General features: G+C 40.1%; 1 protein-coding gene across 2 annotated transcripts in view; it reads left to right on the plus strand.

Moving 5' to 3' along the window:
* The window catches only part of fmnl1b (formin-like 1b), a 36,450-nt gene extending 26,820 nt beyond the window's left edge, over positions 1 to 9,630 (plus strand). The window contains exons 17-27 of one of the 2 annotated variants that reach the window (XM_013908970.1): positions 906 to 1,108; positions 1,218 to 1,452; positions 1,799 to 1,867; positions 3,035 to 3,115; positions 3,266 to 3,395; positions 4,677 to 4,840; positions 4,969 to 5,070; positions 5,182 to 5,265; positions 6,112 to 6,226; positions 7,009 to 7,088; positions 8,846 to 8,908. In XM_013908970.1, coding sequence (XP_013764424.1) covers positions 906 to 1,108; positions 1,218 to 1,452; positions 1,799 to 1,867; positions 3,035 to 3,115; positions 3,266 to 3,395; positions 4,677 to 4,840; positions 4,969 to 5,070; positions 5,182 to 5,265; positions 6,112 to 6,226; positions 7,009 to 7,088; positions 8,846 to 8,851 — 1,269 coding nt within the window. In that variant the 3' untranslated portion in view covers positions 8,852 to 8,908. Of the gene's footprint in view, positions 1 to 905; positions 1,109 to 1,217; positions 1,453 to 1,798; positions 1,868 to 3,034; positions 3,116 to 3,265; positions 3,396 to 4,676; positions 4,841 to 4,968; positions 5,071 to 5,181; positions 5,266 to 6,111; positions 6,227 to 7,008; positions 7,089 to 8,845 lie in introns of both variants that reach the window. The other variant, XM_005725729.2, reaches the window with a different exon arrangement.
* Positions 9,631 to 11,530: the final 1,900 nt, after the last annotated feature.

Raw genomic sequence — 11,530 nt, forward strand, 5'->3', positions numbered from 1 at the left:
AGTCAGAGGGTACTGTGCTAAGTTTTCAGCTAAGTCTAGCTAGTCTGGTTAGGAAAAGCAGCACACAGACAATTAGCTAATTAGTAAGTAACAGACTAATTATGCTTGAAAAGTCACTAAAGTGGAAGACAAAGTTCTTTGGAAAGTCATTTTGTCAGATAATTTTATTAAAGATCCAACAAAAAGCATCGCAAACACTGGGCAGATGAATTATTTAAAAAAACAAGCAAACAAACAAACAAATAAACCCTCACCTCCTGAACAGTTGATGGTGGAAACTACCCGTAGGGACCCAAACAGTGTTTTGTGCCAGGCTGTCAACACACTTTGCAACGTGTTGGACATTTTTTACATGAGAGTTATGGGGATGAGCACTGGTTTGGAGTCAGCCTCCAGTGGCCATAAGTGGAACTACAGTAGTTTTGGTATTTCTGCACTGGCTTCATTTTCAGACGTGGAGGTTGCAGGTTGGGTTTTAATCCAATTGTGGTGCAAATCGTTTAGCAGAAAACAACAACATGCAGTCTATGCATTTCTTTTCTTCTATATTAGTGCAATCAATCCTATTAAGACAGTACTGTGTTTTTGTGTTACATTGGAATAGCAGTAATGTATTATCATGGGAACTTGCATTTATTCTACATCACTTAAATCCATGGATATTCTTCCATGCTTTTCTCCATTTGCAAACCTTTGTGAGTATTTTAAAAAGAACAAAACGAAATTTACAATAATCTTTAGAACAAATTTTCCAGGAATTTTTCCAGCAGTCACATGCTTTATCAGGAAGTAGTTTAGTCTGTAATAGGCTGCTACGTGACTTACAGTAAACAAAAGTGAAAGTTTAATCTGAGTATTAAAAAATCTTAATGGTCTCTGTTTCTGTATTTGAACCCTGTTATTAGGAGCTAAACATGGCTGCCTTTGAGGAGCAGTTTAAGACCAAAGCCCAGTCGACCCCTGTAGATCTGGGAACCCTAAAGAAGAAAATGGCCCACAAGAGTCCCAGTAAAGTGTCTCTAATGGAGCCCAACAGGGCCAAAAACCTGGCCATCACCCTGCGTAAAGAAGGAATGGCTGCTTCTGATATCTGCTGTGTCATTGAGACGTATGTGTTAAACCCTGTTTGTGCATCAGCTGAATAATACGGCAATAAAAAGAAAATCTGAATATATTGCAAAGACACTTTATATTCAGAACGTGCACCGTCCCCGCAGGTACAACCTGAAAGCTCTGAGCCTGGACTTCCTCGAGCTGTTGGAGCGTTTCATCCCCACAGAGTATGAAATGAAGCTCATCCACAACTACGAGTGCGAGGGCAGGCCCCTGGACGAGCTCAGCGAGGAGGACCGCTTCATGGTGCGCTTTAGCAAGATCCCGCGGCTTTCCCAGCGCATCAGCACTCTCACCTTCATGGGCAATTTCCCTGAGAGCGTCCAGCTGATACAGCCTGTGAGTCCACGGTTGAACTGTATTTGAGGAAAGAGAATTAAGCAAAGTTTACAACAGGGGATTTCACAGTCATGCCGAGGAAAAGGCTGTTATTCTGTTAGAGTTTATTCCTAGAAGTGGGCTGAATAAAAGCCCACTCCTAGGAATAAAAGGCATTTATTCAGGTACTGAGGTTTAACACGGGGAAATTTCTCCTTATCAGCACTCTGGCTTTATATTTACAGTGGAATCACTCTTGTCCTCTGAATCTGCGAGAATTACAAAAAAGTAGAACTAGTCCTTTAAAATAAAAATGTTAGTGTATACTGTAATGTGCATGCACTGATCTTTGCATTATTTCTTACAGCAACTGAATGCCATCATCGCGGCCTCGATGTCCATCAAGTCTTCCACTAAGCTGAAGAAAATTCTCGAGGTGATTCTTACTTTTATATTAAGTGTCAAAGAGCTCCAGTTCATGACTGAATAATAACCTTTACTGGTTAGGACTGCTTCTCTGTGACTTCCTGTGAATCCTCAGCAACGGCAAAATGGAATCAAAGTCACTGACCTCCTAATTAGCATTAAAAATTACAGTCAAATCCTGGCTTAAAACATTTTTAATTTGTTTATTGTTCTTCTAATTTCATTTTAAAATACTGGTTGCTGGGGGGCTCTCAGCAAAACAACAGAAACACATTCAGCCAAGATCTCACATAAGCTGTAAATAAACGATGGACCATCCGTTTGTAATGGAGCCTCAACGTTAGCATTTTGTGGTGTTTTTTTTGTTTCCAGAGGTGACCATATTTAGATGAAGTAACAGTGGTAAGATGTCAAGTAACACTAGTTTAGGTAGGTGCAGGCTTGGCCAACTGTAGGCCTCGAGGACACTGGGTCAACACACCTGAATCAAATGATTACCAGGCCTCTGGAGAACTTCAAGACATGTTGAGGAGGTCATTTAGCCATTTAAATCAGCTGTGTTGGATCAAGGACACACAAAACCTGCAGGACACTGGCCCTCGAGGCCTGGGTTTGGATAGCACTGGGTTAGTGAGCTGTATCAGTGCACTGTATACATGCAATACACAAACACTGATATTAGTTAATGGTAGAAACCTGGAACACTAGAAAAACAGAGCCTTGTAATTTGTCTCACAGACTGGTACTTATACGCTGCTTTCTGCTATGAGCCTCATTCACCCATTCACATTATTCTGTGCCAGAGTGTTTTCAGGCTTTGATGGAAATAATTTCAGGTCCAGTTCAGCAGTTCTGGGAAAGTAGCCTCCAAAGCTTGCAAGAGCACAGCTGCTGTAATGTGAGACCAAACATGCTGTGTCTTTAACCCGGAGGAATTTGTCTCGCTTTTTCCTTCAACTTTGGTTATTGTTTTTTCTCCTAAATTTAAAGTGGCATAAAAACAACGATGAGTTGTTTCTGGAAAGGGAGAGGTTTTGTGTTTTACCTCTGTGACAGATTTCAAGTTTTGTTTTTCACTGCAGGTTTATTTTTGAGTCTGTGTGGGCTGCATATCACACATGCTGTCACTTTGTGTCACATCTGACAACATACTTTTCTGTCTGTTGCTGATGTAAAGATCATCTTGGCATTTGGAAACTACATGAACAGCAGCAAGCGAGGAGCAGCATATGGCTTCCGTCTGCAAAGCTTAGACTTGGTGAGAAAATTAATGCAGTTTTTTCCTGCAGCTACAGATGGCTTTTTGCTTTGGTTGCTATTTCTGTAGATAATTCAAAAGTATTTAGTGCAACATGTTGTTTTTATCAATCTAATGTCAGACTTTTCATTCTTTGCTGGCTCTCCCAAGCTGTTGGACACAAAATCTACAGACCGAAAACAGACACTGATGCACTTCATCGTCAACATCATCCAGGAGAGATACCCAGAGCTGCAATCCTTCCCCACAGAGCTGCACTTCCTGGATAAGGCGGCACTTGGTAAGCACATCCTCACATGTGTACAGTGATTAATGATGGCTGAACTCCTGTCACAGTTTACAAAGGTCCAAGATCCAAGCGGATCCACTACTTCCCTCCCAAATTAAGTAATTATAGATTAAACTCTAAACTATGAAACAAAGCTGCAAATAAATAAAGAAATAAAGCACAGCACAGTATGATTCCTGACAGTAGCTCAAGAGTTGCTGCTATAAAAGAAAAAAAAAAGTCAAAAAGAAAAACTAGCATTTGATCTGGTCAACATTTGGCCTAAAATCTTGTTTTTATTAACTGTATTTGTGGTTTGTAGCCCTGTAGTAATCGGATGTTTTGACCTGTGTTGCCTTTTTAACTTCTGACTTCCTGACCCCCTTTTTTTTAATCGTGTGTCCAAGATGCTGTGAGCGTAGGCCTGAGGTCATTTTTTAAAAATGGTTTTAAAAAAAAGGTTAAAAAAAATATCTCCATGAACATGAAAATCCCCCCAAAAAGATCTCAAAGTCTGTCAAGTGCATGCCAAAGAAACAGGTGGTGATATAACCCTAAGTGGGAAGAAATGCTGGCAAATAAAAAGACAGAGTGTAGTCAAAAGGGAGGTGAAGGCACATAACTTGGATCTTACGAGACAAAATCGCTGTTTCTCTTTTCCACGTTTAAATGCAGCAGAGTTTCTGTAAATGAAAAGCTTTATTTTTAGTGACCCTCAGGACAAAAGGACAAAATTCACAGAAAAATCTGTGTTTACCAAAATATCCGTGTACATGTGGATGTAGCCTGAATCTCCCTTGTAAACTACACTTGATTAAGGCAACCTGCTAGAAACCAAAGCAGTCATGGGGCGTTTTCAGTGTAGCACCATGTTTTCACCTTGTAACTGACATGAAACTACTGCAACCACTCACCAACAATTGGAGAACACCTAGAAGTTTCTATGGAGATGCTGACTGGTATGTCTGAGATGACCAAGAGGATAAAACCTACACAAAGCCAGAGTCATTGGCTATACTTTCGAAACTTTTATTATTACCGTTAAATGTGGTCAAACTTTAATCACATACATTTTAGTTTAAACTAATACCACAGATTGTAAATACACTGTTGATAAAATGACAAATGCTCACAAGGTGTTATGACAGCAGTAGAATCACTTTATTCATGCAACACCTTGCATAACCCTTCAGTCTTCTAAAGTACATCATAATCTAGTTGATGTTTGATAAGCAATGATAAGAATGTTAATTTGAAGCTCTAACTTCACCTTGAAGTCTTTGTCTCTTTTAGTTTCTGTGGACAGTATCCTGCAGGACCTTCAGGCTCTGGAGAGAGGCATGGAGGGGACGAAGAGGGAGTTCTCCATAGAAAAAGACAATCTAGTGCTGCAGCGTTTTCTCAACACCAACGTGGAGCTGCTCAACGGTCTCATAGCCGATGGAAAGACCGCACAGGTCGGATTTAATTATCAAAATCAGAATACTTTATTAATCCCTGAGGAAATTATCCAAATTTGTCTCTGTCAATGTTAGGAACAGGAAGTACTTGTCAGTTCATGGCTGATCATGACCTTCTTTTGCAGGATGCTTATGACTCAGCTGTGGAGTACTTCGGAGAAAACCCCAAAACAACACCGCCCTCTATGTTCTTCCCTATTTTTGTCAGATTCATCAAAGCGTACAAGGTCAGATAACAGACAGCTGCTTCACTGATATGCACCAAGAGCTTTTACACCTGCAGCCATCAGTGACTGTTTATAATCTGACCTCTGAAACATTGTTTTTGTGTTTGCCAGCAAGCAGAGCTGGACATCGAGCAGAGAAACAAGCAACACGAGGCTCCTTTAACTCCTCCTAAACCTGAAGTCATGGGGAACAAGGTGGGAACGATAAACAGTCAGTGCAGGAAAAGCACTTTCAAGTGTGTCTACAAACTTTCCAAGCACATAAAGATGATTTTCTCCTGAATAATTAGATTGTGTCATTTTGCAACACACTTTAAAAGCTGACAGTAAACCTCAGACTTTATCTGTCGGCCCATTCTTTTATTTTTTTTATTTTTTTAAGTGATATTCAGCAAGGAAAACACCACCCTTCAAAAAGTACTTCTTCTCAGTGAAGGACAGAGAGAAATACTCTTCTCTGAAAGCCCTTTTCCTCTGGTAGAGACATTAATGATCTCAGTTTAGAGGAAAACTGCTTTGCTTTTAGAGAAATGTCTACAAAGACCCACGACATTAAAAGGTCAAAGTATCAACAAAAACTAGTGTGATGCTCCAGTCAGCCATGTCAAGTACAAAGACAGATAAACTACAATAAAATATAATAATATAAGGTATTGGATCTGGAACAAGCCTGGAGCTGGACTGCCCTGTTCGATGTCCAAACAGCTCTCTTCAGTTCCCAGTCATATATGAACTGTTATTAACGAAAGTGGTAAACATGGTCCGCGCTGCCATCAAATTCAAAATAAGACTATATTTTTCTTTCTTAAAATGGTCAATTCTTTTTGTTTTAGTTAGTTTTGATTTTCGAATTGAAACATTTGATCAGTTCTGTGTTGCTGACCGCTTGTACTTCTTCACCTATCAGACTTCCACACACATTCCTTGAGATTATAACTTTCATGCATAAAAACGACCAGACTATTGGACATAAAAAGAACTAAAACTCTCAAAGCATGTTGTAAAAAGTTGCATTCAACTAAATCTGATTTGTTGTTTCAGGGTCCCACGATGCCCAGACCGCCCCAGATGGACCTGATAGCAGAGCTGAAGAAGAGGCAGATGTCTCCTCTGGTGAGGGAGGGGAAAGACGGAGCCATCGAGGACATTATCACAGGTACACAACAAACTGTCTGTTTTTTGTATATGTGTTGTGAACCGTTATCAGCAATTATCAGGAGGGGTTAATTACACAGTTAAAGAAAGAGCTCACGCTGCCAAGGCAACAGAAAGATGCAGCTATGCAGTTACAGGTTCGTGTGGTGCTAAAGCTACACTGTGACAGCTACGTAATTAAAGTTCAAACATTGTATCAAGTGAAGTTTAGCTGCTAACATAGCAACACTTACACACTAATGCTTGCTAATTAACTAGCTAACAACTAAACTGAAACTTTTCATGAATTAGAACTCGATTTTTAAATTTTTGTTTGTTTTGTCTACAAACTTTAAAGGCAGCAGCTAAATCAACATAAGCCACAAACTGTTTCTCTGCACTTGTTTATGTTGTGCTCCAGCAACCACTCCCCGGCCGATTGGGGAGTACAGATTTTTCCCAACAGCAAGAACTCGTCACTGAGCGCTGACTAAGCTAAGCTAACTATCTCCTGATTTCCAGCTCTAGTTTTGATGGACGCTCTAGTCCATTCATTTTTATTTTTCTGTACCTTCTGCTGTCACACACTTTTTTCACACTAATCGTCCTCAGTGTTTTTACTTTCTTATCTAAGCAGCTGTTAATCTCATTAACATTTTATCCTATTTCCTCTCCAGCAGTGCTCTTTTTTAAAATTTCCTTAGTTCAACAAACTTTCACTAAGGCTTACGTCCCTCTCCTGTGCCCTTGTTTGTCCCTCCTCTCTTCCTGTCCCTGTTGTTTTTTTTTCTCTTCTGTCTTCAGCTCTTAAATCCGTGCCCTTCACGGCTCGCTCTGCCAAACGCTCCTCTCGTCTCTTCTGCGACTCTGTCTTCAGTGAAGAGGTGATGTTTTCAAATCCGCTCCTGCTGATCATGACACTGTCATTGTATTTATAACCAGGAAGAGATGGTGGATACAGAGTGTAGAGGTCACTTATAATCCTTTGAGCACAGCTTCTATTTCTTCTCCAGTCATGGACATGAGACAAACTCAACAGTGAATAACAACAATAAACACAAAATATTAGAAACACATTATATGGCACTAAAACTGCATAGAAATTGTCCTGCTCTGCCTTCCCAATGTAACTGTATCCCAGACAGTCTGCCCTTGAAGGAATATTTTGGGTGCTGTTTATTGGATTTATGCCTCGTGACTGAGTTCTCTCCAGAGGTTTTCTGACACACTTTAAATGGCTTTCAAAGAGAAGGAGAGCAGCTCAAACTAAAACACAAGAATATGCTGTAGAATATGCTTGTCTTGGATTTGAAGTTTAAAGGAGATCTATTATGTTTTCCTTGTTTCCAGTCATAAAAGTACTGTTAGAGTGCTTGGATAATAAAGATATATTCAATATATTAAAGGGCACTAAAGTAAAGGACATTTAGCACTGTTGCCTCATTTGTTAATGGGTCCTGGTTTCAGAGCCACACAACGTCCAGCTGTGTGGAGTTTGTTGAGTTGTAGTTAATCCTGCTGATGCAGGCCCGCAGCACAAAAGACCTTATCTCAAGAATTTCACAGGCTTGTTAAATAACATCATTTAATGACTTAGAGGCTGAATTTAAACTGCACAAACAACGGTAATGGAGATATACGCTAATTCTTAGACTGATAACAGTGATTTTTAAACTAATTTACTCACCCAAAAACTGTCAAAGCTCTTCCCTTTTTATTTCAATCTGTGGCGCAGGACGTACGACATCTCTGTACTACGCTATGCTGTCCAAAAGTACACTGCTACCAGTCATTTAAAAAGTGTTGGAAGGTTCATGTTGGTCAGTGTATGTATCAGTCATCACAAGCACAGCCTGCTCTGAACACTTAAATCACAATTACAGTTTTTTCTATGCAGTACCCACAAAAACATTCTGTGTAGCCAATCAGAAAAGAGAAAGCTTAAATGATGGAGGGGCTGAAGTATATCTTTAGATGAGCTGATCACAGTACATTCATATAATTCTCTACAATGATTATTATGAGCTGTGAATGCTGTAAAGTTACTCCTGTAACGTCCAACAACAAAAACACGAAGTTGGAAATCAGCGTAATAGATTCCTTTTAAGATTGATCGTACACCACGTCACACTTGTGAAGAGACGAAGGTGAGAAAGACACAAAGGTTTAAAAGGTGTTTGTTTTTTTTAAAGCAGCAAAACACAACAAAGATTACCACAAAGCAGCCTCACACACCCACAAAGATGTGCAAAATACCACAAAGACATGAAAAACAACTGAGAGACAAAAAGTGAAATGCAAAAGAACACGCTGGTGCCTTCTGTGGGTCTTTTAAAAGCTTATGCTGAGGGGCTCATTGTCCCACACTCTATCCATGTCTGACACAGATTCTAATTAAGATTTTATAAGAGCCAGGATGGCTTGGCAGTGACTCTTTCATACCAGACGTCTTCGCATTTTCCTGTTTGTTTGTTTTTGTGTTGTTGTTTTTTTATGGCCAATTTGATGAGTAGAAATATGTATTTTATGGCTCAGTAAATAAAGCCCAACAGGCCCTTAGTTTGCCTTTGACATATGTCAGCGGGCTGTTCTGAAGCTTCTTGTCTCACGTGGATTATTCGTGTTTGTTCTCTTTCGTCAGATCTGAGAAATCAGCCATACAGACGGGGGGACGTCGGCCGACGCAGCGCCAAGTGGAAACCAGGGCAACAGCTGCAGGTATCCTCAGACATCTCCCTCTGAAACACAACAACGTGGACTGGGTTCATCATCGTGGCTTTACAAGCACAACGCATTTGACTCACTATGGTGACAGTCTTATCACTCTCAAGCATGTGGACGAATGCAGGGGTGGAAATGCATGCAAGAAGATCCCTAAAGAGACAAAAACATAAGCTAATGCACACACACACACACACACACACACACACACACACACACATACGCACATTTCTGCTGCATTAGGGCGCCTCTCTGGATAAACTTCAAACTGACTGTAGAAATGTTCTGTGATTTGAGTGATTAAATGTTAAAGAGGGCGAATTATTAGCTGTACTCAGCGCTAATGACACTGGATGCCATCCGAGGTAATCAAGACAATTACATGGAAGAACGAGCCACTCAGCTGAGAGGTAACACGAGCGCTTCATTACTGCCGCTAAGACATCAGAGCCTCACCAGAAAATTCATCTTCAAAGGCAAAAAGCTGATAGACTCGTGGATCATTTTGATATTTTTTTATTAGTTTTAGTTTAAACAGAAGTTTAATCGCAGCGTCCCATCACTCTTTCCGTGTCTGCAGTAGGTCTCAAAAATTATGGGAAAGATTTATAATATATTTAATTTATTTTTATTACTGTGTAAGTACAAAAACAGCAAGCTTCTACTTTGCTTCTGCATTTCAACAAATAAAACATTTTATACTGTTCTGGGTTTTTGTCTGTTTTATTTGTGTCTATCCTAAAACTCAAACTTTTGTATGCTTACATTTCATACATTCAATACATTTCATTACAGTAGATGTCTTTCTAAAAGTGCTCCAAGTTTAAGGATATATTTCTTCATCTTCAACGCCATGAGCTTGTACAGTACAGCACAACTACCTCGACTCTACTCCCTCAGAAGTTGACAATAAATGGACACACATGCTGGAGTAGCAAGTTGTCCTAAGCTAATGTACCAGCAGAGGGAGATATTTTATTTCAAGCAAACGTGAAAATCATCATGTTTAAAAATGTTTAGAGTCATTACTAACACTGGGGTAGAAGGAGCCTGAATTAGAGACTTCATACCTTCCTTGATCACTAACGAGTTCTTAACTTTAAATATATATAATATAAAAATATATCAATGTGTGTCCAGAGTGCTTAAAGAAATCCTTCCATTAGTTATTGCTTTGATCTAAAATACAACCAAACTTTTGCTATTAATGGCAAGGTGGCAGCAATTAAACCATTACTTAAAAAGCCATCCCCTCACCCAGCTGTGTTAAGTAATTATAGGCCAGTCTCCAACCTTCCTTTTATTTAAAAAAATACTGACACTCTTCTTTAACTACTGTACAAGCACTTAGTCCACCCCTACCTAATAACTCAGTGTACACATATACTGGTGACTACTTCCAGCAGGATAACATGAGTTATCACAAAGCTCACTTCATCTAAAACTGGTTTCATGACTATGAGTTCATTGTGCTTAAAGGCATTTACAATCGTCAGATCTCAATCTACTACGGCATTGTTGGAATGTGCTGGATGAGCAACCTGCAAATTTCCAATATTTGTTTATAGCTTGAAGCTGAATAACTCAAGAATGTTTCTGGGGAATTTTGGATCAGTGCCATGAGAAATAAAGTTAGTTTTGTAGGGATAAAAACGACAATAGAAAACTGAAACATTACAACACAAATAAATCACAAAAACACAATAAACTCAAAATGCTGGGTCAACTGATCCAGAACCATGGCAACTGTACAATGGACTAATTCTTTCAGAAGTGCTGTGATGGTTATTTTGTGTCCATGTGAGATGTGGTTCCCAGCCTGTGTTGATGAATCTAAGAAATCTGAGGTTGTGCACATTTCACAGTTGTTGCTTCAACTTGGTACTGCTCCTTGCGTCTGTTCGTTTTGTAGCCAAAGATAACTGTTGTTGTGAAATCGATGAGCTGGTCGGTTTCAGTGATCATAAGGATTTTCTGTGATGCTGCATTTACATCTTCTAGTATACTCTACCTAGTGCCCGTGAGCACCGTCAGCAGCCATCTGTGCCAGAGTGACCGAGCCCCAGGCGGAGAGGTCGAGGGCACCCCACCCCCGAAGGGGCCCAAGCGAGCCCCAGGTTCCAGGCCCCGACAAGCACCCACCAGGAGTGAGCCGGTGCGTACCTGGATGCCCATCCCCGCATAGCTTCAGTTCTATATCTCTCACTCATAGGTAGGCTTTAGGCAGGGGCCTAGCCTGGAGACCTCTACTTACAAACCTTTACTGGTTACATGCTCTGGTCAGAATTTGAACCCACAGCCTATTATTCAGAAAACCCTTAGTGTGACAAATAGGTATTTACTAGCTAGGCCCACATCCTCATTTTAGGTTTGACAGCATTTTAGTAAGTAAAGGTGAATGCTTTGACATTAATTGAGCTGCGGTTTGGTGAAGGCCTCGAAGGGGACTGGCGATGGCTCCTGGGCCTGGCAGATCCCCATGCACTGAATAGAAATGAAGAAGTTAAAGAATTGAGATCATAGAGGGTGGTGATTCTAAAGTGGTTAAAGTTTATAGGGAAAGAATTGGTCAATGTGGCTATAAAAATGTTTCAGTGGCAGTGGC

Source organism: Pundamilia nyererei, unplaced genomic scaffold (genome assembly GCF_000239375.1).
Source record: "Pundamilia nyererei isolate P.nyererei 1_Seehausen unplaced genomic scaffold, PunNye1.0 scaffold00017, whole genome shotgun sequence".
Taxonomy (NCBI): domain Eukaryota; kingdom Metazoa; phylum Chordata; class Actinopteri; order Cichliformes; family Cichlidae; genus Pundamilia; species Pundamilia nyererei.